Genomic DNA, 27,176 nt, shown 5'->3' with positions numbered 1-27,176 from the left:
ATTTTAAAGATCATTCCAGATATTTTATTCTTAATTTTACAAATAACAAGCATTTCTCTATAAAAAACTACAGCAAGAATCAATGTAGGTACAGCTAGAAATATTTACATTCTTGGAATAAATTTATATATCTTTCTATATACAAGGCTCTGGCCATTACTGGTTTAAGGTACTCCCAAAAGCATTTTTAGGTAAGGCTTTATGGCCCTAAGCCGATTCTGTTTTAAGAAAATAATTTGTAATTGCCAGGAATAAGGTTCTATTCTGCAAATGCTGAAATAGGTATTGCAGTCCAGCTCCCCAGGCAATGCACCCCCTCCTGTCTACCCACCCATCCTAAATGCTCATTGGAAAGAGGAGTTCACAGCTCTTCACAAAAGAGTGTCAGAAGTCAGCCAAAGTTGCCTCATTGTGGAAGATGAAATACTAAACAATGCTTATGGGAGCATTACCTTCACTGTCAGGAGAGTCAGAGATTCTAACCATTATTGACAGTGGAGCATGAACATCACAAGTAGTTGTGGTACATTTTGAGTTAATGGCATTTCCACTCAAAAGCAAAGAAATTGAAGGCACAGGATTATCTGACATGCCTGAGGTGATGACAGGAGTCAGCCTGAGAGCTGAAAAGGAAGGGAACCTTGTCCCCAAGGCCATATGCTGTTTCCCTTGGTGAGGATATACAGTGTGATTGTTCTCTGGCCACAGGGAATCCTCCCTGACCAGGTAACTGTGACATGTATTGCTCCTGTGATATAGATTACAGCCACCCAAACCATGCAGGATTTCCCAGGTTAAGGTCAGTCTGAATGTCAAAGTCTGTTTCACCTTCCTCCTCCACAGCACAAGCTCTCAGGTTTATCACAACTCCTCTTCCAAAGGTGTACTTTCCCCCTATTCTGCAGGAATACACTCTATGCTGTAAATCTTATCTGCTTCCAGCACTCTTAAGATTTGCCCATGACTGTATCAGGTCCTTTTATCTATATCTCGTTTATTAAAATATTCCTTCAGTTTCTTTTGGAGATGCCTTTTAGCTGGATTCTGCCTACCCACTAGAACAAGATCCTTGGCTTAGAGCTGAAATTGAAAAGAGTAGGATAAAACAGTAAGTACAAAATAACTCATGTTCCACATTTCTGACTCAGACTTTATGTTTTTAAAAACATAAGCAATGGAAAAAACCTTTTTTTTGACATAAAGTGATTGCCATTGATTCATGTACATTAGTCACAATCAGGAAATTCCCCAATTTGGATTAAAAAAAAAAACCTCAAACTGACAATAACAAAAGAAAACCTCATAAAAACCTTTAGTAAACATCAAAATATTTAAATATTCAAGAACAAAAGTCTCTCTTTCAAGACACATACTTTGATAAAACAGTGGGTAAGAAATTACAGGTAAATTAGATGTTAAACGCACACTGCACTTTAGGACTAGAATTTCTGGACTGAATCATGTATCAGGCAAGCACATATCTTACATTTCAGGGTATTTTTTGAAGCTGTTTACAGGAAGAGCCTTATGGGACATGGTTGTTTACATTGGCAAATTCACTACAAGGAAGTTGCAGCTAAATGTGTTTTGCCTCCGATTCCTGTGGTTATCAGATCATTCTTCTACAACACACACAAAAAAAGCTGCTTCTCAATGTTCCAGTTCCTAAACATAAGGCTTGCAAAGAAAATTATCTATACTACATTTTACAACATACTCTTATATTTGCAATGAGTATTTCAAAAAGGCTGCAAGCCTAACAAATCAGGTCATGTTTTTGGGCAAGGGGGACTGGCTATTACGTGCACTCCTGTATTTGCTCATGTCAAGGCTGCTCTGTGATGTGTAGTGAGGCTTGTGAAATTCAGATTCTCAATTTTGGCAGCAGCCTCAAATCACACACTGCATTTTAAACCTGCCTGCTCAGGGCTTGTCAACCTACTAACCAGGAGTCACACTGAACCTGCCCTAAGCTTTGGATTTCTTTCCTTGGAAAAGCTGACAGCACTATGTTTGTCGGTGTCATTCTCTGAACTGATGACATTGGTCAGCTCCCTCCTGCATTCATAAATTAAAATCCTAAATAAAGAGGTGAGAAAATGCAGGAAAAGTGAAGCAAACCCTGGAGCTTCAGATACTATTAGGAAAAATTTATAGTCTATACAGCATTTTCTACTTTTTTCCTGTGACAAGCAGTTCAAGGTACACATCAGTCCCATTGCTGGAGTTACCAAGATCAGAATTTGGGATATCAATTAATGAAAGACTGGAATCAGCCAGTATATTTAAACCCCATAGGAAAATGCAAAACTTCTCCAACCAGCTGCTGCAGTAGAGTAAGGACCCTGAGAGTTTAGGCTACAAAGGTTTAGGCTGTTTATTATTATTGTCTAAATTTAAGGAGACAGAACAAAACACAAGTGCCATTAGAGAGAAACCTTTCACCACTCACATTTGTCACACTGTAACCAGCATTGCACAAATGAGACTGTGTACATATATATTGTATATCTAAAGAAACACAGGTAATGCCAGACTTCCATAGCACAAGGAACAATTTCTTGGCAGACTGTCAACAAGATTTATGGTTTTTTTAAAACAATTTAAAAGCAATTTGCTAATTACAAAAGTCAAGTGAAACTTAGAATGAACAGACCTCACAGCAATCATATAGTTGACAAGTGAAGATAGAGAACCAGTGGTCAGAGATACATTCTGAATTTTGTTCTCAGAACATTCTATCATGAGGTCAAATGCAGTGGCATGATTAACATAAAAATTTACAACTAAATATATTAATTGTGTGCATGTGTACATGAGTGGGAAAACCACAGAACAAAGACAGGAGAATTGTTTCCATCATACAAATTGCACAGAAAACATTAAAACAATTTACACATTAAACTTTCACCACACATTGAAAAGGGAGAATCCCAAACTAACACCTCTCCCTTACACATAGGTGAAACCATTTGCATTATTTAGAATAAATTCAGCCCAAAGAAAGGCAACATCCAAGGTCAGATGTAAACGACTTCACCAAGAAGGTACAGTTGAAATCCAGCATTGGAATCAAGTAAATTTTGTGAACAAAATTTCAGTGCTAAATATTTTATGTAAGACAATCCTTTCAGTCTATGCTGAGTTAAAATATATCAGGTTAGAATTCTCAAAATCTTTCTTTGTATCTTTCTCAATTTGGTAACAAATTCAGCACACGAAAAGTCATTTGAGTAAGACCACAGAGAGGCACATTCTCATAAACCTTCACTATAATAAATAAGTTTCCTGTCCAGAAACAGAAGTCAAGGAACCAAAAGCAATGAGCAATTTTCTTCAGGCAATTTTAACCTCTTGATGTAAGTATTAGCTCTGGAGGAGGTTCACTGAAGAATCCAGGCACCCTGCCAGCCCTTGAAATAATTTTCAAGTATCTTTCAGCTGAACTATAGATGTAAAGCTACAAAGGATTGATCAGATTCTGCTCCATTGTATTACTGCATGAACACAACCGTGGCTAAAAAAATCTCATTGAAGGCTACAGAATATTTATGTTCATATAAAAAGAGAATGTAAGGAACATGGTGTTTAAATTAATAAATAAGGTTAAAATTACAGAAAATAAAGTGTTACCAATAGCCCTTTCTAGAATAAATTTTAGAAGAAAAGTCCATTTAACTTTCAGTCCATCAGGAAATATAGAGGAGTTCCATCAAAAAGATGTGCTTTTAAAATTCTCTGGATTTTCTTCTTCCTCCTTGGAATCCCTTGTGCTACTAGATGGAGGCCTGTATTCTAATCTGGGGGTTGAAGAAAGAAAGAAAAAAATCTTTAAAAACAGATGAGAGAACTTAAGGAAAAAAAAATCCGAGTCCTGTCTGACATTGCAACCTCCTAATTTTAATATCCTGTTGACTTCAGTTGAAAAGGTCCCTTTCTTACACCATGTCTGTGCTCACATGTAATCTTCAGTCAGAGCCATGGCAAAAGGCCAAATGCTCTCAGTGCCTTTTAGATCAGCTGAACTAAACTGGAAGAGTTCAGCTCTTCCCCAGCACTTAGGAGACTTTCAGGACCTCCAACATATCTGTATGCCTTGATAAAGCAACACACTTTTAAAATGCATTCCTCAGATGAACTTTTATTAAGTCATCAGAGTCAAATGATAAATTTGGAGCTGAGAGATGTACACGTGAACATTTACATTTGGGAAGAGGGACTATGACTTCAGCTAAGTTTTTGTATTTTCAACAGAGTACTACCTTTGCTGCCAAAACCAGCCTCTCCCTCTGACATACCCAGGCAAGTCCATTCCTCAGAGCAGAGGAGTGTTAAGATCAGGTGGCACTTACCCTTTCACCCGCAGCATTTGATCAATGGTGTCAGGAAGAGGCATACCATAGCTTTCAGGCAGAAACAGTGTGAGAATGCCTGACAGCACAGTCAGGCTCCCCATCAGGATGTAAGGCAAGAATCGATCATAGGCACCTAGAAAAAACATCATCTCTAAGTCTCTGATAATTGCCCAGGGAAGCTGTGGATGCCCCATCTCTGAAGTGTTCAAGACCAGGTTAGACAGGACATGGGGCAACCTAGTGAAAGGTGTCCTTGCCCATGGCAGAGAGGTGGAATGAGATGATCTTTAAGGTTCATTTCTATCCAAACCATTCTGTGGTTCTGTGGTAATGTTTGTACCAAGGTACAGGGCTTAACCTGTGCAAGATTTGTGCTTTCACTAAAAACAAAACCAACCAACCCCCACCACAGCCTGACATTTAAAGCCTATATTGTTAGAAATGTGGCTGTAGGAACTCAAGAGAGTGGCAATAAATAGCTGTAAGAAGTCTCCTTACTGAGGCAAGAGAATTGAGTCTCTGGAGCATCTCTCCAGCAGAGCAGTTAACTCACCAAGGTAAACAAAGTAAGGGGAGAGGATGCTGCCCAGTCTGGAGGCCATGGAACTTGCTCCAACTCCCATGTTTCTTACTACTGTTGGGTAGAGCTCAGCCGTGTAAACATAAACCATTGAGAAGGCAGAAGTGATTCCAAACTTCCCCAACATCACCAGCAGAATGGACAGGGCACGGATGTCTGAAATGCAAACACAGTAAAGACTTAGACTCTTGCAATTCATTGTTCATGAGGAGTTAAGGCTCCTTTGTGTTTGTGTAACTCCTGCCTAATTAACTCCAGTATCTGGTGTCTTTTTTCCCTGTAAACATTCACAAACATAAATAATGTTGTTTTTGTTTCTTTTTTCAAATTACTAGAAGTCAACATTTCCATTTTCTTTTGAGAACAGGGTTTCCTGCTGAGTGAAAAATAAGGAGAATAGAGCCATCCTCTCAGGTTTCAGGGGCCAGACCTCTGCCATATATCCCTTTCTAATAAAGTGAACAAAGTAAAACATTTGAAACAAATTATTTTATTTTATGTTTCCTAAAAACCTGCTTTTTCATTAACATTCTTAGCTACATTCTTAGTTTCATTAACACTCTTAGCTATAATAATTTAATTGTAGGAAGTTGGATTGACTTAAACTGGGACAGTTAAAATTTGAAAATCAAAACAGATCATATCAGTGTCCAGTTGACTGAAAGAACAGAGGAAAAAAACACCAAACTTAGGAATGCAGCACATATATTACCCCTATAAAATAAGCAAGGCAGTTCTTGCACATTCTCTCTTTTGTATATCTTTGATTTGTAAATAAGTCTTAGGCAACAACATCTCCCCTTATATTCAGTATCAGTAATGACTCCATAGCTGTATTAATCTAACTGGACTAAAAATACATATGGTTTGAGATGCAATAAATGCTACTTGGCCCTCCTTTCCAGTAGCTACACATTATTTTTACTATCAACAACAACTCAGAACAAGTACCTCTGCTGATCAAAAATACTTCCACAAAGACTCCATTGAAAGTAACTCTTTAAACAAGCTCTAAAGTCATCAATATCTGTTTGGGAAGTGAGTTCTGCAGCCCTTTGCTAACTTCCACTTACCAAATTCTGGTTGGTCTAGACCTGGTTTTACACCTGGACCTTATGAGGACACCCTGTCAGAGATGTAGTTTAGAGGCATAACTGGACTAGAACTCTAATCCCAGCAGATCACAAAGCCAGTGATCCACCTTTCAAACTGTATCTGAATGATGTGTTGTGGCAGTTCCTTGTGCAGCAGCACTAAGAGCCAAGGAAGAGGGCAAAGACAGGACACAAGTATCTGTATTCAGACCCTTAGGACACTTTTCCTCCACACCTGCCCCGTGCATAGCACTGCACGTCACCCACCATACATATGTGAGATCAACTAACGATTGCATACGTGAAGGCACCAGCTGAATGAAGAGAAGAACACAGCCCCCCAGGAACAGCGCAGCAGCCATCGAGTACCGCCGGGGGAAGCTGCGAAGCAGCAGCCAGGAAATGATGTAGGCTGGGACTTCAATCACTGCTGACAGGAAGCAGTTCACATACACGTCTCCGTGCAGGTTAGGTGTGTCAAGAGAAAGTCCAAAATAGCCAACTGAGATTATCATCCTGAAAGAAACAATAGCAGTGTCAAACAAATCTCTCTTTCTCCTCAGGTTGCCACGAACCTCTTCCACATTTCCATCAAGCAAGAAATGGCTGTGTAAGGCTAATTCAGCATCTGGTGGACTTGTTCACCTCTGAAGCAGCTGAAGTGCTGACTACAGAAGCAGCAGGTTAACTATTAAACCATGTGGATGATTTTAATCTTTCAGACTGCTCTTGATTTCAAATAAAAAAATATATTACCCTAGGAGGAAAGCAATGATGTACTGGAGTAATGCAGTAGTTGCCATTACTATAGTTTATAGCCTTCATCTGAAAGTCTGTACTATTGAATTTTACTGAGGCATACAGCAGCTTTCCATTATGTTTACCAGGGAGCTCTGGGTGGAGAGCATTGTTTCTGGGTCATTATGCTCCATGCTTTCTGTATAAAGTCAGAGAAGAGGAGCATGGCATCCTGGCAGGCCAAATAGCCCATGATTTTCTCTGTCATGCTCCACGCTGGCTGGACAGCAGCCAAATCACATTGCCATGGCTGGGTGCCTGGGCTGGTCAGTGCATCAGGACAGAGCTTGGTGGCTGGAACACTACCCTCTTAATTTCCTGCCAGATGAGAGCTGGCCAGGAAAATATACAACTCTCCTCGGAGACAAACTCTGCCCTGTCTTGGGAGAGGCTGGGTAGAGAAGGTCAACCTTTACCAATAGGTATTATGTGGTAAATAAGGAAATAATGGGCAGTGGATTAGGACATGTTCAGGTGCAAACATGAGGCACAGAACACTTGGAACTTCATCTCTACCAGCATCTACCTTATAACAGAACCTGGAGCAAAATCACTGCACCGCACCAAGGGCACCACTGACAAAAGAGTAACTCTTCCTCCTCCTCACTGAATACTGGAAGAGCCTTCATGGTCCAGTCACTTAAAATAAAACTGCTTAGTGTACCTGGGAAGGTATCAAGTGACACAGCTGTGAGTTAGCCCCCGCTGCTGTGGTGCCCTGCCCTGAGCCATTCTTCTCAGAAGTAGTTCTGCAGTGTTTTTCACACCCTGTGCTCCTTGGAGTTATTTTTATATACAAACTGTAATGCTGGAACTCCCTTTTAGTAGCAGATTGCCTTAGCTCGTTACACTGGCAAACCTTAATATGGTTATATATTTTGTAGGAAAACTTCATTTACACATCCTAGGGTGCCAAGAAGCCAAACTTCTTCATCTCTGGTGCAAACCCTGCAAAGGGAATAGTTTAGCAGCCTGTTACTTAATCAAAGTAACAAAACACTCAGCACTATGTAAAGGTGATACATTGCTGTCTGCAATTATCGTCTTTTGCAGCCCTTTTTTGTGAGAACTTTTAATTCATGATACAGACTATACCATCAGCATACCATGAGTTGGAAAACCATGTGCTGTGAGGAAGCACAAGATATTGTATCTTTACATATTGGGAAATTAATTTAAAGGAGATTAGGTCACTGACATACAAATTAGAATAGTGAAAAAATTGCCCAACCTAACCGAATACTTTTCTGCAGGAGCAGGTAAGATTGTGCAAGTCAACTGTACCTAATTGACTCTTCCAGCCTATCATAAAACTTGATTTTTGATGTGGTAAAAAGCCCTTCAGTATGGGTTACTGAATCCAGTAGAATGGATTACAAACTGTCACACCAGTGTTTCTCTCAGCTGCTTCATCCTACCAGAAATGCTGTTCAAACAGGTTTTGCCTTTGATTTCTACAACCACAGACACGAAACTGGCTGTGCCCAGGAGCTACTGCCTCACACCAAGCAGATGAGGAGTAGGGCAGCCCCACTTCCAATCAAACATGAGAGTCAGTGACTGGGCTTGAGCAGTAAGATATTATATAGACACTTTATTGACATTTCTGCAAGGAACCAACATTACTCTTCTTTTTGAGCTGTTTTTTGGACAAGTTCCCTTCTCAGTGTGTTTGTGGCCTGCTTGGTGATGGGCCAGAGAATCTGGCTTAAATATAAGCCAAATCATCCTTTGACCTAGGATGCCACATCATTCATCTTGTATGTGCTGGCAGGTCAGTGGACTGAACTCTGAGGCTCTGCCTCACTAAGGCACAGGAACATTGTTCAAAAAGACAATATATAGACTTAGTTGGCTCCCAAGCACTTGAGGGACCTCCTTGGTTTGGTCACTAGGTACATGCACTAATTAAACCACACTTGTACAGCCTCTGGCAGGTTGTAAGTTACCCTCTGTTTACAGTTTTACTGAGATTTCTAGTAAAGGAAAAAAAAATAACAACCATTTAATCAAACTGAGCATAAAGTATGGCTTCAGCTAATGAAAACCAAGCTGAAAATGACAAGTAGACAAAGCAGACAGCAGGAAAACACTGGGAAATCTCAGATGAGAAGTTAAAAGGCAGCATTATCCCTTGAAGGGCCAATACAAAAGAAATTCTCCTAAGTAAGGCATCATGTTCAGATCCCTGGGCAGAAGTTCTCTGACTGGGGGTAGGGCACGACTCATTGCTCTTAAAAAGACTGTTACAGTCAGAAGAGCATTCCCCAAGGCCCAGGATCAGGCAGCATTCCCACACATCCACTGCCAGCTGATCAGATTCTCACTCAGTTGAGGAAAGGCCTGTTTCAGAAAGGAACACCAACCTAGGTGAGTTTCTACACTGTCATCAAAATGAAGAACCTATGTAACCACAATTTTGTTGTTTCAGCCAGCTAGTCATTGATTTTTGAGCTGCTTTTGTCTGTATCTCTTCAGAATACCTTAGTATTTAAAGTTACATGCTCCTGAATATGCTTGCTTACCAAAGAAGCACTGACATAATTGTGATAGTTAGGATATTTCGGGTTTTCATTAGATCCAAAATGGTGTATGTCTGCTGCTTCTGGGAATTTACATCTTGTAGCTGTAAAAGAGCAAACAACAAACAAAACATGGGAACTTTAAATTCCTGTAAAAATAATTGTTATGAAACTAAGTCCTACTACCAACTTATACCTCAGAATTTTGATTTGCCGAAACAGATGCCTGACTTCTAACAAAACATATGCAAGAGCATACTTACTTGTGAAAGTAGAAGCTCCTCTCTTATTTAAAGTCACTTAAAATTTAAACTGAAACACTTAACTCTCATGACCAGTGACAGGACTCAAGGAAACTGCATGAAGCTGAGTCAGGGAACATTTATGTTGGGTAACAGAAAGAGGTTCTTCACCCAGAAGGTGGCTGGGCACTGGAACTTCCCTATAGGGAAGTGGTCACAGCACCAAGCCTGACAGAGCCCAGGAGGCATTTGGACAATGCTCTCAGGCAAATGGTGTGACTCTTGGGGTGTCTTGTGCAGGGCCAGGAGTTGGACTGTGTGGATCCCTTCCAACTCAGCACATTCTATGATTCTATAGTAATAATTTTCTTTGCCTGAGGCTTCACAGAACAACTGCTTTTTGTTACTTGAATTAAAAAGCAACAGCATTAATTCACGATTTATATTTCACTATTGGAAAGGTTCTTACAACCAGTTTTGAGCACTGCATCTGGAGAATCAGGCTATCAACTGCACTCAGACTAGAAGAGAGTAACAAGGATGGTGAGACATTAGAAAAAAAAGCAGAGTGTTTCTTTAGTCTAAGGGCCAGAAGACCAAGGACATCTTAAATGACACAGAACAGTCTTCAAATACCAGGAAAAAAAAGTGATAAACTTTAAGTCCATTGTAGACAAAGCAACAATTAACAAGAATTGCTGCAATAAACTGCAGCAGGGCAGAGCTAGTAAATGACTACTCAAGCTGGACCTAAGAGTAATGTATTTAAACTGAGACAAACTGGCTAATGAGCTGAAGAGTGCCCATCATTATCTAGTCTGTTTTTGAGATTATCTTCTAAGAATATAAACAAAAAGACAACACACGTCTCCCTTCCCCATTAAACTTTCCAGCCCCTTAACATAAAATCACTTCCATGTAAACAATGCGAGGGTATTCATCCATAAAGTATGAGAACAAGTTTTGTGCTTGGTAAGACTGTAAAAAAAAAAAATTAATTTTTATTAGGACATTATTTAGACTCCTAAAGAAGGGGACTAAGGGAAAGACTTCTCAAAATATGCAAAAGGTGATTTAAGAGGACAAATTCCATTGCTTAAAACTATCAGCTCTGATAAAGCAACTTGGAGTTTCTCTAACCTCTGCAATAACTTGAAAATTCTTTCCAAGTGACAGTTGGTTCTGAAGATCTGGATAATGAAATAGCAGTCTGGTATATACCAAATTTCTGTGTACTTGCTGTCATAAATCCCATTTTCTACAAAAGGCAAATAGTCCTTTACCTTTGATAGCTTTCACTCTGCCTGAAGCCAAACTTGTATCACACAAGCTGTAGTCACTTCAAAGCTCATAGCCCTTTCTCATAAATCACATGATCTTTCCTAAGTATTCTCCAGTTCTGCCACTATTTGTTGCCAAGAAACAAGAAGAAAAAAAAAAAAAAAACAAGATAAAAAAAAAAAAAAGCAAAGAAGAAACAAGCAAACCATAAAACAAAACCAGGAAAAAAAAAATTCAGAGTCAGTTGATGAGAAAAAGGGTCCTTCCCTTGTAAGAGCTTGATAAGCAGACAACATAATCTTTACCAGGACAGGCTCAAACAAGAAGCTATGAGAAACAGACAGAGAAACCAAAATGACAGTTTGAAATTAAACTTATCATCCAAACATTTCTATCCCCTCTAAACCAACCAGGCCTTATTTGTGCTCGGCAGCTGGTTTGTGATTTGGCACCTGCTGGACCTCAACTGGCTTGAAATCTCTGCAGTCAAAATCGCTGCTCTCCAGCTGCACAGGCTCCTCCATCCAAAACACACATTCCAAATGCAGGAGGACAAAGGGGCAGGCAGATTTCTCAGAACATCTCTGTAGCATAAACATGCTCCCTAAACCCTCCAGAGGCTGTAAGCCTTCTGCTTTCCAGCTCTTCAGATAGCAGACACAAGAACAGCGTAAACACACCGCTGATGCAGAGGAGTTTTGCACAGATCTTTTGGCCACAGTACCACTTTTGCCTTAGAAAGCAAAGAGATATGAGTTATGCATGTTTATCAAGCTCATTTTCCTTTGCTGGTCAGCAAGTTAGTAAGTTTTTGAAAGCTGATGTGCTAATGTCTGTAAATACACACCACATTCTCCAGCTCACTCTGCTGCAACATCAGCATTTCCCCTTGTCCAGCATTTCCTGGGACAAAATCCCTACTCTTGGCCCTGCCTTCTGCTCCTTCATTATCCAATCCCATTCAGAGACAGCAAACACATCACTGTTTCTTTCTAAGAACAAGACAGAAATTCCAGGAACAGTGATCTCAGGCAGATGTTGGAGCCAGAGCTTATTTTCTGTTCTGCTGCTGCAGCACTGGCAACAGATGAGATTTCACGGCTACAGCATGAGAAAGAAGAAGAAAATGGAAAAGATGTATTGTAACAAAGATCCCAAGGAAAAGGTATCAGAAGGAGTGTATTTTCTTGGCATTCTTACTCTGTTCCAGTAAGACCAGGATGCTTGCCCTACTATCTACTAATAAGTCTGAACAAACAAGCTTTGTCTGCACCTCAGCTGACTTCAACACAAGAGAAGTTGTTTCAATCTCAGTAGCAAACACCTACAGCTCAATGGCATCTTATTCTCCTTAGCCCAGAACAGAGGTGTTGTAAAGAATATGAGTACACTATACTCATATATGATATGTATTTTCACTTAAATGACTGTATTGGTTTGGCATGGCCTGGGAGGGCTACAAAGACAGTTCCTGTGGGAAGCTGCTGGAAGCTTCCACCATGTCCAGCAGAGCCAATCCTTGATGGATTAGAAATTAAAGTTGACTGTGAACTAGAATGATAGTATTTCCAATGTCACTGGCCAGGATTAACCCTGTGTTAGACTTATACAGAGTTATATTATAGGCTGAATAAGCATAGAATCTGCTTGGTGCAAATATTTAATTCACTAAGCAATAGGTACTTCAAATTTATTATCCTCCCCTGAAAAACAAAGTTTAAAAGGAAAAAGGGTGGCTGTAAACTGGATGAAAAATATGTTTGTGTTAGAATGCATGCTGGTATTCCCATGGGAATGGGACCACAAAGGCTCTGCAAATTTCAGTGAAGGGAAAGAGTATTGTGCTTTCCAGCAGAAAACTATGATCTTTCACCCACTTGAGAAGCACATAAAGCAGTGCAGGCATAACTGCATTCATCTGTATGGAATTAATTGCTTTACGTAAAGTCCAGCAAACAAGTAACCAGACTTGGACTGCTAAACAAGTCTTACCTCACTAGGGTCAAGTATTACATCTGGGGCTGTAATGCCATTAGTTTTTGCAGCTTTTCGGATTATGTCTTCTGCCTCCTGAAACCTCCCCTGGGAGATCAACCACCGAGGAGACTCCGGAATGACCCTGCAGAGAACGTTCAGAACAACAAGGCTGCATTTCCATAGACAGCACTGCTGAAGGGACCAATACATTGTTCCAGGCAGGAAGATCTCCAAACTTGCCACATCTTCCAGGAATTAGTGTAATGACAAAAGAAATCAGATTTACAAAAGCAGACTAGTGTAAGGAACAAGACCAGACTAATATGCCCTTACTGATTTCAGAAGTGCTGAAGGAATTAGCAGTGACTCAGAAAAAGGAGCAATCCAAACATTCCAAGTATGGGATTAATTTAAGAAATTCTGAAATGTGAACACACAAGTAGCATGCTAGGTTAAGAAGCATATCCTTAGAGGCTAACACATATAAAATTAGTAACTGTAAATTCTGTCACAGAAAGGCAAGTCAGAGAACGGAATTCTCCAGTCATTTGATTGCATAAGAACTGAGATGGAAGCATAAACCCAACTGCTACCGTAAGTGAAGGAACACCACCACCACGTGGACTATTTCAGCTTTACATGCCACTCAAAAGTAGTATTTTAACAACTACAGAAGAAAACATGGACATGCCACAGCTGTGCAAGTACTGTTTTGTAGTTTTGTCATATCTGTGTCACCCTATCAATGCCCAGAACAACTGGTTTTTCCTTCTGCCCTTAGTTCACACCTATACTTAAGAGCCTGTGGACTTCAGTGCAGAAGTATGAGTTTTATCAACCTTTTTTTTTTGCTCTTTGCACGTGCAAGACTTAATTTTACAGAAATCTATAGAAAATGAAGAGTAGGGTTTTTGGGCATTAGTCACATACAGTGCCAAGGACTGACAGCTAAACAACTGGGAGAGTAAAGGACACAACATCCATTCTTCACCTACCCATTCCTGAATTTCATTAGCTTCATCATCTTAAAAATCTTCAGACAGGACCCTCTAAACACTAAAGTCTTTCAAGTTAGTTATACTCACCACCAGAGTGGGATGAAGAGCAGCCCAGGCAGGGTGAGTGCCAGCAGCAGCATCCTCCAGTCCCGGATGAAGAAAGCAAACAGAGGCAGTAACATGTAACCAAATGCGTAAAAGATGCACACACCCAGGGTGCAGAACAGCACACGGACTGATTTGCCGAGGATTTCTGTGCCTGTTCAAAACAGCAAAGGGATTATTAGCATTTTAACTTAATAGCAACCAAGTAACTTAATAAAAATACCCCTAGCAATTGGCTTTGAAATGCACCGCACTGCAAAGATGCAGGATATAGCACTCTGCTGTCTAGTTGGAGAGGCACCACAGAGCTGCTTCATGCCATGATTCTGCATCAACGGAGTTAATTATATGTGTAAAAGAATGAGAATTGGGCCACAGAGCATTGCTGTAGCTCAATATGTAGGTCATATTTCTGTAATTTTATCCTTTTAAAATCCCATATTTTACTTGAGGAGCTGAAATCACTTGACATTCTCAACAGTTAAGCATAGCTTGATCTCCAGAATCCTCTCCAGCTTATGAAGAGAGACCAGACAATTCAAAGGTGCCTAAACTAAGTTTCCAACCTGTATTACCTCTAAAAGACAATTTAGACAAAAAACCTCACAGTCCCTTGGGGTAGACATATGGAATTCATGTTGGTCACAATGACCAGGCTACTGTCAGAGGAATTAAATGCATGAACAGGGATCAGTGCCCCCCTTTGAAATGTTTTGGGACCTGCAAATCAAGAGACAGAAAAAAAAATACAATCTTTCTTGTTTTCACGGAAATCAAAGAAAATGCCAGCAGTTGCAGCAGGCTGTGTGCAGTGAAGTTAGCTAAGCACTGCTTTCACCCCAGAACTAGCCTTCCTTGGCTCAAAAAGAATTTCTTGCCACCATCTGGTACTTTGGACAGTGAGGTTACTGTAAACAACATTAACAATTTTTTTTTTTTTTTTTTAATCTCAGATTCATGAGGTAATTCACATTCACATTTGTGATTAAATATGGTCTTAGATTGAAAGTATACAAAGCAAAAGTAATTTAAATTTTTACTATAGGCTGTTTAAAGAAGACTTTATAAAAATCACCCTACTATCTTGGTTCTATTGCAACTATTAAATTAAACAAGTATTTAGGTCCCAAAATGGACATCAGAAATCCCCAAAAAAATCACAGAATCATGGAATGGTTTGGGTTGGAAGGGACCTTAAAGATCATCTAGTGCCAATCCCCAAAAAGTCATGTCCCACATGTATTATCTCTCCAACTAGAAGATGGATTTTATTTCAAATAGTCAGTTTCTGGGGTTTTGCCTCTTTTAGGATGGTAAACCATAGTTCAAATTGTATCTCTATCAACTGGAAGCTTCCAAGGAGAAGAGAAGTTATTCGTGCATGGTGAGGCCACATTCTTAACAGTGTTGCTTGGCAAAACAAATCAACCCTAAGTGAGTACTGAAAAGGAGCAGGAAAAGCACAAGATGAAAGGACACATGCAGTGACCAGCAGGACTTTCATACCAAGAACAAATGCTGCCACGTAGTTAGATATCTGTCCCATGCCAACCAGCACAAACAACACTGAAAACATCTCCCAGCTGGTAGAGAAGACCTGTATGAAACTGAAGCCAGTCTGCATTGCCAGAGTTGCAAACAGCACATTCTTCCTGCCAAACCTTCCATGGACAGATTAAAAAAAAAGAAAGAGAAGGGGGAAAAATATATAATTAAACAACATCATGAATGAAATCTACAGAAACAGAAAAATAAAATTACTTATATGCATACTTAAGGAGATACAAAACTTCTGCAAAAAGCAGAGGTTCAGGAAATGCAACACAGGCACAACTATTCTAAACACATTAAAAACATCACTGTCCAAGAGAAATTATTATTCCAAGGGCTGCTAGTTAAGTTGTCATTAAGTATGTGCTGGAACACTATGCCTTTCTTACTGATAGGATGAGCAGTGAAACAAATCATCAGGAACAAGTTACTTAAAATGCAAGAGTATCCAATGCTTCTCCTCCTCCAAGAAGCACACAGTCCATGACACAGATCATGTTAAAAAAAGAAGAAAGGCTTCTGGAAGAGAGGTAAAACCCAGATTTGGAAGATGCTATTGGCAGTCAGTGATCCCATGCCACAATCTTCATTCCCTTGGGTTTAAAAATGAACAAAATTAAGGGATTCTAGAAGACCTCCCGATGAAGTATTAAAAATCCAAAAACCAAAGAGAAAAGAAATTAGACTAAACTCAACCCATCAGGCTGCTGCAGGAGTGGTTGCTGGTGTCCTGGCCCAGGGCAGCCCCACGCTGTTGGGACAGGATGTGCTGAGTGCAGGTTTCACAGCTCCAGAGTCCGTGCTGACCTGCAGCTCTGCTGCTGGTGTCGTGGCCATCAGGTGGGTCACAACACACAAAGAACAGGCTGTTACTTGAAACCCCCAAATATTCTGTCAACCTTCATGTCTCAGGCTCATTGCAGGCAGCAGAACTCTGTGGGCAGCCTTGCTGGAGTGTTCTCCTCATGGAGAAAAGGAGCTCTTGACCATGAGCTTGCTGTCCTTCAGTGGTTACTGCATGGGCTGCATCGACGGCTCCTCACCTGCACCTGCTGAGGATCTTTGCTACCATGGCAAGGAGCAGCAGGAGACTTCCAGGAGTGTGAAGGTAGGAAGCTCATGGATTCTGGCACCAGACCAGCTCCAGGTTCACCTGCTGGGTAGTCACCACAGGAGACACTCAGGATCCTTGTACCAGACAAGGAGCTCTTTGGAAAGAAGCACCTGAACCTTCTGAAGCAGCAGCGCCAAGAAAGGGTGGTGAGAGATTCCCCAGAGGAGGGGAATCACTTCTCACATGGGGAGGCAGCAGAAGAGAATGAAGCTCTGCCTGGGGATGAGTGACAAGCCAGCTGAGATCATGGTTGGGACTAGCAGGGAGGCCAACATGGGTGGTAGGTGTTTGCTGCAGCCAACTGCTCAGAAAAAAGCAAACACAAAAAAGTCTGCTGCAGAGCACCACAGGAAACCTCCTCATGTCCAAAGGCACCAGCCAGCATAAGGGCTTTGAACACTCCAGAACACACTGAAAGGACAAAACCCAGGAGGTTTCTGGAGCTCATTAGTGATGACTTCCTAACACAGATGCCTGAGGAGCTGGAAGGGAGAAACTGCTGGACCTCACACTTGCAAACAAGGGTGAAGTGACTGAGAGTGTAAAGACTGTGGAAAAGAGCTGGATTGTGAGGAGAGGAACAAGGCAGAAGGCAGGATTACAGAGAGAGAGAGAGAGCAAACACTGGCCTGCTCAGGGATTTTTTGGGAAAAAAAAACCATGGCATATATCTTTGGAGAGAAGTACACAAGGCCTGGTTAATTTTTAAAGATCGCTGTCTCTAAGCTTGAGATTGCTCCAACCTGATAGGCAGGAAACTATGGAAAAGCCCTAAATGATGCCACAAAATCATGTTTCAATGAAACAGAAACTTTGCAAGTATCAGCAAATTAGAGGACCACATATTGCTCTCAGGGAATCCAGAGGACAGCACACAATGCATTGCACAGAAAATTCCAGGGAGAGAATCAGAAAAACTGAGCCAACAACTGTTGGCATCACAAAAATTAATGATGTCTTCTTTTTTTTAATGTTTGTACTGATTAGCAAGAATTGCTTCTCTGGAATACAGCTGAACAGCATTTATGCTTCCACAAATACAGATCATTGGACTTAAATGCTGTATTTGATGATGAGAAACAGCAGCTATAGCTGTTTATAAGATGAAAAAATCCCAATTTGACCTAAAAAAAAAAAAAAAAAAAAAAGGAAAAAGCCTCAGGGATCCCTCTGAACAGAATCCAAAATAAATAGAAGAGAATGTCATTTATGAGATTTTTCCAGGCAAAACTTATCTCCTACACCTGTTTTCTGGCATAAAAAAACCAAACAGTTTACAGCAGAGATTTCGTTGCAAGAAACAGATGTGACTAACACCTACTAACAATGTTTTAAAATTCTGTTCTATTTCAGCACATTTTCTACACATTCTGTGTACACTCAGGTTAGCCAGTCACAGAACAAAGACATGTTATTAGCTGCAGAAAGAGACTAGTAGGAAAGCTGACATACAAGAAATGCCTACAAATGAGCATCAAAGAGAGAGCAGCTCTGGTGTATATACTTTACTTGTCTGAGAGCTGTCCTGAGATGAAAGATCCCAGCAGGACACCCACAAAGAACAGGGAGGTGCTCAGGGGTCCCTTCCAGTCGTTGTCACATACGAGATTCCACTGCAGGGAGAGAGAATTGGAAAGTCTTTTAATAAACAGGATTTCCCCTCCCTCCTAAACTCTTCTGAGCTGGGTTTGGAAGGAGTGAGAACAGAATTACAGAATAGTTTGGGCTGTAAGGGACCTTAATCTCATTCCAACCTCCTGCCACGGGCAGGGACACCTTCCACTATCCCAGGTTGCTCCAAGCCCCATCCAAGCTGGCCTTGAACTATCCAGGCATGGGACAGCCACAGCTTCTCTGGACACCCTGTACCAGGGCCTCCCCACCCTCACAGAGAAGAATTTCTTCCTAATATCCAATATAACCCTGCCCTCTGTCAGTATGAAGCCATTCCTCCTTGTCACTACATGACCTTGTAAATAGTTCCCAAACCTGATATCCCTCCATGTAGCAATGTTTCCCATTAAAAATTCACATTCCTAATTTAAGAAAAACTGTAGAAGGAAAAAGCCTCTTTATTACATTTTAATATGGTTTTGAGAGACAAGAGACTGCACATTCTTCACTGGGAATCTAACCTCAATTAGAATCTTTGAAATACAAATTGAAATATACACCTAAGAAACAAAGATTTCCAAAATTAAAACAAAAATTAGGAATAAAAGAAAATATTTACTAAATAAAGTCTTCAATAGTTTTCAAGATCCTACCCAGCTCAGTCAGATGTTTTTGAAACAGCACTCGTGTTATTTTTCCATCTACATAAACAACTATTATTAAAAGACTTTTAGTTCTATTTTGGTTATCTGGGTGTGTAAATATTAGAAGAAAGGACAAAACCCAGCAGGGATCCCTCATCCCCTCCTTCAGAGCTATGCTCTGACTGAAGGACATAAAGTCAGTTTCCCAGAGCTCTCCCAGTACCTGCTGTCAGAGGGCAGGTGCTGCAGCCCTGCAGGAGAGGAACTGGAAGGCAGTAGATGCTTCTGATGTGAGACCAAACCCTCCTGAGCTTAGTTATTCAAACAGCGCCCCCGCCCCCCCAACAAAGACCCCTTCTAATGTTTTAGCAATGGAAAATTTTAGGTTTTAATCTGTATTAAAAAGGCCAAAATGAAAATATTCACCCTGACCTGAATAATTAATTCTCCTTGTCCCCCAGTTACAAATAATTCAATATACTTTTTTCAAGTAGGGAACACTCTTCAATGCTTTGATCTGCTTCATAATAAACACACAGCAGTTGCTGTGTGTTCCAACTCCCCCACCTATCTCACCCATAGTCCCCCACGTGGGAATGCTGGTGTTTCACTGTCTACCAGCCCCATCTCCTCAGCACTAAGCCTTTGACTCCAGTAATCTCACAGCCTGTTAACAGTCACCCTAGTGACAGTCAACTACATCCTAGTCCACATTTTAAGGCTGGAGGATCACTTAAAACTATGCACAGAATGAACAACACCAGCAATGGCCTTCCACTGCCAGATTCCCATGTCAAAATGCAACTGGGCCATCATTTATTTAATGGAATAATACCCAGTTTTGAATTAGAACTGGAAACTGTTCCAGAGATGAATTATGGTCATTCACACAGGCTACACTCCCATCAGCTGTCTAACTTTAGCTGCTAGCCCTTATATTATCTTATAAGACAGTCACCACAATTATTATCTTAAAGGTCAATATGCACTTTTTTCCAATTTGTAACTGTATTCAGGTCATTTTATAACCTCTCCATTGATAAACCTGTTTGTGGTTTTATGTCTGAAAAAATCTCTCCTTCTATCAGGTTTCACAACCCTCAATATTCTCTCCCAGGCCTTTCCAGCCTTACAGCACCTGCACTTCAGGCAGTGCTCCAGCACATCCCACCAACACCATCAATTAGGCATCATTGCAGAAGTTCCTTCCAGAACTTCACCTTACTAATGTGTTAACAAATGTATCCCACTCATGGTAAGGAACTGAACTTACTATAGTTATCAACATCACTTAGATTATGAACTATAATTAACATTTATAGTCAAAACTCTATTATTCAACAAAAGCTATACTTTATTATAGACTAAAGAAAGCTTGAGCATTTCTGTCATGATCACAGAGGCTAAGCCAGCTAGGAAGCTTCAGTAAAATACACCTGGCAACTTGGAAATACCAGTAAATGACTGCTATCAAATTTATAATTCATACAGGCCAAAGGTTTCAGTGGTTATCACATGCCTTTATATGATAACACCTACCAGAGAAACAAACACCACAAATACAAATCCTGCTGTTATAAAGACTTGTCTACTCACAAAAATTTATTTTTGTATCAACTACTGCAGTCAGACATCCTCAACAACAGAACTAAAATCTATCCTGGTGATTAGTCTACCATTACTAAATAGGTCATTACTTTCCAGCCTATCACCCTGTGCCTCTGAGTCCCCCATCTCTATTCATCTGTCCTACACCCTGCACTTTGGCACAAGGCTTGCACAACACTTGGATTTACAGACACTGGCATGTTCGTGTCCCATAACAAACATTTTCGTTGGATCACTGAGGTGGAGACCTTTCTTGGAAAAGTTCAGGGTATTAAAATGTTTAGTACAGCTCTGCCAAAACCTTCTTGCACTGGCAGGTGGAAACATACTGGGCATTCAAATGCGGCAATGATTACCAGCTTGTTTTTCTGGCCTCTCACTGTTAAAGCACAGTGAGGAGCTGTCATGCTGAAGATCACTTGAACCAGGAACCAAAGTGAACTTCAACATCAAATTTCCAAAGTAGAACTGCCTTGGTTGTACAATACCAGTTATTTACAGACTCCACAGAAGCACAACAATTAGAACAAAGGTATTTTAAGGTCTGCTACCCTTTGCCCCAGTAGATAAATGTCAAAGTCTTCAACTTATTAATGACACACCTTTGAGGTTTATTATACTGCTTGTCAGTGATGATGGCATCATCCTTCCAGAACCATTTTGCAACCATACTCTTCCCTCAGCTGCACATTATCCAAGAGGAAATCACCAAGGCATCACTGCTAGAAAATCAGCATAGCAAAGAGCAGCTGTCCCAGGAGTAGTTACTAATTAAACTCTGCTGCTGGCAGTGCTGTTTGGACACAGCATACCATGACCTAGTGCTCTAAAATCATGTGCTATTTTCACTTCTTAGTATCTTTTGAACTAGCCTGCTAGCTGTAACAGCCTTTGCCCCTAATCTTGTGAACAAGATAAGGTCAACCTCGGCAAGGTACCTGGGCTTCAAACAGGAGAAAAACATTTCCACTCTGTTCTCAAAGAGCAGCTGCTGATGTTGTGAAGCACCGAGCTGCTCAACTGGTATGCAATGGAACAGAGCATTCTTGATCTATTTTGTTATAACTTTAGGACATCCTCTGTTGCAGTTTGAACTTATCTTCTTACTCATCTTATAGATACTTTGTGATTTTTCTGTTGCCCAGGCAATTCACATCAGCTTGGGGTGATGCCCTTCAGGAGCCTCACACTCAGCGTAAGCCAAGGTGTGCCTATGCACCTCCGTAAGCAGATTCTTGGCTGACGCCAGTCATTAGTGAAGACAGCTAGGAAGTGGGGATGGGAGAAAGAGGACAGGCTATGGAGATGGCCAGGAATGTGGACAGCTTGGGTTAAAAGGCAAGGGGACCAAAAAGGACAGGGACTGAAGCAGTTGCTTCTCAATTACAGGTCTGGGGCCTGAGTATTAAACAGCCCCAGACACTTACAGTCATCACTTACACACCCTTCTAGGAGAACACTTTCTAAATTCTGCTTAATCTCTTACATGCCAGCTGCCTAGAACCGTGTCTTCAAATCTCCTGCTAGAAAACCAAGCCCAGTGACAAAACTGAGAAGAATAAAAACTCTATAAACTACTCCATCAGATCTCCTCCCTCACACAAACTCAAGACCCTTCCCTAATGCCATTACAAGAACCCTAAACAAAGCTGGACTGTGACAAATACAAAACTTCAAGAGCCACACCCAGTTACACTCCTGTCCTACAAGGAAAAGCCTGATAGGCAAAACAATTTTTACAAGATACTGTGTCTTCCCATTCCTTTATTTTTTTAAGCTCTTTTCCTGTCTTGCTGAGAATAACATGGATAATTGAAAAATTAAGTGGCTAGTTCCATATATTAATATTTTCTTTTTAAAAATCAACATGTTAGCAAGACTTTTTGAAGCTAGGCCAGTATCTCGTATTCCCTCCTTCCACTTGCTTCTCTCAGCAAGTGGAGGCAGGTTCTTCAAAAAAATCTCAGTCTCATAAGTAAGTAATGACAACCTTTTATTCTGAATCTGATTTTGTTTATATCCATACAAGTACTATCTGTTTCCTTAAGAGCAGTGAATGTTATTAAACACCCTTTCCTCTAAAAACACATTTGTATATTCCAAATACTTAGAAGGTCTAGATGTTACACTGAAACTTATTATCTAAAGCAAACAGAAGTCTTTCTTGGTCTTTTTCAAGAAACATTCTGCTTAATTTTCCCTCCTCTAGTTGTTTTACATTTTCACAGAGATATAACTTGCACAAAACTGGAAGGAAATTGCCAAATATTTTACAATTCCAGTGCAAAAACAGAACAGTTCCCCATACATCACGGGAAAGGAAAACGAAAGAGGGCACTGCCATCACCAGAGGTGAGTTTGAATTTAAGAGTAAAGGCGACATAAAGGGAATTTTACCTTGTCACTAACTGTCTGTAGTACCTCTAAAACACCGTTTCCATTTAACAATATCAACTGCAGGCCTATTACTCTTGAACAATACTAATTTTACATTATATTGTGATACCTGTACTTTGTACAATTCCGAGCACTACTGCATGATGTGCTTTTTAAATCACACCTTGAAAAACCCAGCATTTAAAAAATATCTTTGTATATCTGTTAGACATTTATATTTACTTATTAAATGAAAACCAGAGTTTCTTTTCCTTCTTCTGACAAGACTAGTAACACCAAGCTTTTGTAAAACTGCAAAAAGCTTTTTCAGCTCCTGGGGCTGTGAAGTTAAGACTATGAAAACTTCAGCCACAAAGATAAGCAGATATTAACCTACAACAATAAAAAATAAGCACCTGTTTTAAACGATGATAAATAATGGAGGTGACTAACATTAATGAAGAGTTAGGTGAGAGCTGAACCTGGATGACACAGGGTTAATTTACAATTCAGCTGCTGGCTCCACACCTGCACCAGTCTGGTATAGTGTGGGAAGGTGTGCCTGCCCATGCCAAGGGAGTTGGAAGTAGATGATCTTTAAGATCCCTCCCAACCCAAACCATTCTATGATTCTATGACTCTATAAACTACAATGTCTAGCACAAGCTTGTGTTTTATTTTGGCAAAGTGAAACAATACATCCCTCTGCCTTCCAACAGGGTGAACATCGAAACCTCTGGATAACCAGCTGTGTCACAGAGCCCATTTGTGTCCTCCACATATCACTGCTGCAGTCTCCCCTTGCTTCCTGAAGCCCTGGCATAACACACTCATCTCCAGGGACTGTGGGCTGACAGCACAGCAGGACACTTGAATCCCTGGGGTGCAGAGAATGAAACCTCTGGGCCCTCCTCTCTGCCCAGGACCTTCTCTCTCTGAACATCCACACAGGATGCAGCACCAGCCCTGTGTTAAGCCTCTGGACACCTGGCAATTCCCACCATGTGCATCCTTTCTCTGCAAAAGCCAACAGACCCTAAAGTTTGCTAATAGCAAAAGAGACACAACCATGCAAATGTGGCATACACCACCTGCACCGATTTCAAACTGATGAACAATGCAACACCTTTTTAGAAGCTGAGGATGAATAAGTGTAACCAAAACTCAGCATCTGTTTATGGTTCACTGTTTAAGAATTACTCTTCTGTGAATTAAAATGTTGTGACTGATGTATCATCTAACACTTCATTATATCATATTTCTAGTGCACTCATGTCCTTAACTCACTTCTCAATTCTACTCCCAGTTATTCTGTATAGCCCCATAACAGCCATGACTGGCAGAAGCTAATCTTTTCCCTTAATTATGCCCTGTTTAGTCCTTTTACTACCATGCATGAACTTTCACTACTCCTAAATTAATTTTTTACAGGACTTATGGAGGAATTAGAATGACACAGTTGGGTTCTTAAGCCAAAATAAAGCCCTTCTTATGTCCTGAGCTACAGCATTTCAAAAAGTAAAAGACAGAAAGGGATTTTGTTACACTGGAGCTGGTTAAATACTGCAGACTGGTTAATAACAACCTTCTGTTGTCAGTCTGTGAGAAAAGAAAGTCTCTCTTCAAGTGGGAGAGAACTGAATGTTTTAAGTTTCCCCTGAAAAGCAGAACCATAAACAAGGTTTTCTAAAGTCATGAGAGATTCAGCAAAAACCTTTCTTTAAAAAAATATCCCCCTCCCCCTTCCCAGTGTCAGCTACGGAAATCTGGGACAAAGGTCCTCATGATTATTCAACAAGTTAGGGATATGCAACTAAACACAAGATTAGTTAATCATAAAAGCAGTACCACAAAGACAAGAAATTAAACAAGTTAAACACTGAAAACCTGTAAGTGTGTGAAAGGCCACAACTCTTGCAAAACTCTCTCAGAAGCATTAATATTAGAGGAGAAAAAAATGCTGCCTCAGTGCACGATGCCTGGGCAGACAAACATTGCCTCCCACGGACACGGGACATCTGCCAAGTCACACACACAGCGTGTCAGGGCTGCTGAGTCTCTGCACTGCGTGAGCAGATCCCTTTTCTTATAGATTGTAAAACTCCTTGATGATACTGCAATAGCTCAAGACATTTTAATTAACATCAAGCCAAAGCTGAGTGAAGGTCTAAAGACAAAGCTCCAAATCTAAGCCAGGAAAACCATCCCAGCACAGCACTCAGAGCAACAGCCATGTGTCTGCCTGTGAAAGGGGCCTGCCCAAGAAGATGCAAAAGGTGCCTTACACCACCCTGAGAGTGCTCAGCCTTTCACAACAGTGCATTTCAGCATGGACTGGAGCTGAGAAATTCTGAGCAGCTTTCCTCTCGAGGAAGACTGCAATTCTTTAGAAACAGATGAGGCAGTGCCTTGTGCTGCTTGTCAGAATCATTCAAACTCTTGACTGAGTTTCCAACAACTCCTGTGTCCCCATTTCCAATCCTCCCTTGTGCTGCCATGGCTCTTCTTCCATGTTCCCCAAGTCACCTCAGTCCTCTGTGCCCAGATCAGCTTATGGTCATTTGGTACTCACACCCATCACTACCCAAACATGCATCACAACCCAATTTGCAAAGTGAGAAATCATGGCAGACTTTTTTATGGAGTTCCAGCTTCATAAAACTCATGTCCAGGCAATGGGACTGTACAAACTTTGTAAGCCTTCTGAAAAAGGCCTATACTTATACTGAAACTCAAGTATTCCTCAAAAGTACTTCTCAAAATCCATTTCCTTGCTTCTTAAGTCAACCTGCTCTTGTGGGTCTGGACAGCTTTCTTCTGAAGCCAGAGTGACAATAAGCACAGCTCTACCTTTGACTAGTTGCCCACAGCCCAGACTTGATTCAAGTGGTATACCTGCACAAATAAAAACATGACCTGTCCCAGCAGGTGCGCACAGAGACCAAAAAAGAGGCAATGCAGGCACATGGCAAAGTTCAGGGTCCTTTGAACAAAGCATCAAAACAGGGCTCCCCAACCCATGCAGTTTGCACAACTCAGGATGACTCTAAACTGTGAGAATGGTGACACATTGGCACAGGCTGCCCAGAGAAGCTATAAACGCCCCATCCCTACAAAAGTTCAAGGCAAGGTTGGACAGGGCTTGGAACAACCTGGTCTAGTGGAAGGTGTTTCTGCGCATGCCAGAGGGTTGGAACTAGATGTTCCTTAAGGCCCCTTCCAAGCTAAACCACTGTGATTCTATGAGTTCTACCACCTTTATTTTTTTAAAGAAAGAAAACAAACGCTGCTAATCTCCAGAGTTCAGAGACAACTCTGTCACACCAAGCAAGCTGAACGCAGTGCTCACCATGCTCCAGCCCTTGCACAGATACCTGATGAACCAAGAAGCATTTACACAGTGACCAGTTTCGCTGTGTAAGGAAACAGTTTCGCTGCACTTGGAAGCTCATTATTGAAACAAAGAATGTTAAGGGATTGGGATAGACCTTAAAGATCATCTAGTCCCTGCCATGGGCAGGGACTCCTCCCACCAGACGAGGTTGCTCAAGACCTTATCCAACCTGGCCTTGAACACTGGGGTTCCAAAACCTCCCAGGGCAACTTGCTCCAGTGTCTCACCACCCCCACAACAAAAATTTCCTTCCTCCTTCTTATGCAAACGAAAGTGAACAGAAGACCTCAAGACAAACTCGTCATGGCAGGTTTAAGTGCAGATCAATGTGCCGGCACAAACCCCGGAACGCGGCGGCGCTGTACCGGTACCGCGATAACCCCACGGCTCTGCCCGGCACCCGGGGCTGTCCCAGAGCCCCTCCCGCTCCCGCGCACCTCGGTGACGATGGTGGAGTGATAGACATCGCGGCTGTACTCCCAGCCGTCCAGGCACGGCTCCTGCTCCAGCGCCTCCAGCTCCACGTCGGAGCCGGGTCGCAGCCCCAGCGCCGAGAAGTTGGCGAGCGCGGCCAGGCGGTAGCGGCGGCAGCGGCTCGGCGCCTCCTGCCCGCCCCGCAGCTCCAGCGGGATGCTGGCGTTGCGCCACTCGCCGCTCAGGTTGGCCCCGCGGGGCACGACGCACCGGTGCTCGGGCGTGCCGGCCAGAAACACGATGGACAGGCCGTTGAAGCCATTGGGAATGATGCTGGCGCTGAGCAGAAAGAAGACGAGGCGCTGGAAGCGTCCCCATTCGCCCAGGAAGGCGGTGGCCGCATCGTAGTCGCGCATGGCGCGGCCGAGCTGCGGCCGCCGCTGCCCGCGGGTCGGTGTGGCGCGGGCAGGAAGCGGCCGGCCCGCTCCGCGCGGCCCAGCGCCATGGGC

The 27,176-nt window shown here is 41.6% G+C and overlaps 1 protein-coding gene across 3 annotated transcripts; it reads right to left on the bottom strand.

Moving 5' to 3' along the window:
- Positions 1-27,176, bottom strand: LOC130258666 (organic cation/carnitine transporter 2-like). 3 transcript variants are annotated; one of them, XM_056502249.1, is made up of 10 exons: positions 26,691-27,174; positions 18,127-18,230; positions 15,459-15,613; positions 13,935-14,106; positions 12,865-12,991; positions 9,353-9,453; positions 6,331-6,545; positions 4,909-5,091; positions 4,353-4,488; positions 1-3,800 (listed from the first exon to the last, which is right to left on the bottom strand). In XM_056502249.1, exons 1-10 carry the CDS (start codon positions 27,081-27,083, stop codon positions 3,713-3,715), a joined length of 1,674 nt encoding a protein of 557 aa, XP_056358224.1. In that variant the 5' UTR covers positions 27,084-27,174; the 3' UTR covers positions 1-3,712. The 3 variants fall into 3 exon arrangements, with proteins under 3 accessions (XP_056358224.1, XP_056358225.1, XP_056358226.1); XM_056502250.1 differs by lacking the exons at positions 12,865-12,991; positions 15,459-15,613 and having other exon boundaries at positions 26,691-27,176; XM_056502251.1 differs by lacking the exons at positions 1-3,800; positions 4,353-4,488 and having other exon boundaries at positions 4,915-5,091; positions 6,321-6,545; positions 26,691-27,176.

The sequence above is a fragment of the Oenanthe melanoleuca genome, chromosome 13, assembly GCF_029582105.1.
Source record: "Oenanthe melanoleuca isolate GR-GAL-2019-014 chromosome 13, OMel1.0, whole genome shotgun sequence".
Classification (NCBI taxonomy): domain Eukaryota; kingdom Metazoa; phylum Chordata; class Aves; order Passeriformes; family Muscicapidae; genus Oenanthe; species Oenanthe melanoleuca.
This window is presented reverse-complemented; position numbering and strand designations above follow the sequence as displayed.

Coding starts and splice junctions, on each gene's coding strand:
- LOC130258666 (XM_056502249.1), bottom strand. CDS start 27,083: ATGCGCGACTACGATGCGGCCACCGCCTTCCTGGGCGAATGGGGACGC. Junction 4,489..4,908: donor CCCTTACTTTGTTTACCTTG/GTGAGTTAACTG, acceptor TGTTTTTTCTAG/GTGCCTATGATCGATTCTTG. Junction 3,801..4,352: donor CAAATGCTGCGGGTGAAAGG/GTAAGTGCCACC, acceptor TTCAACCCCCAG/ATTAGAATACAGGCCTCCAT.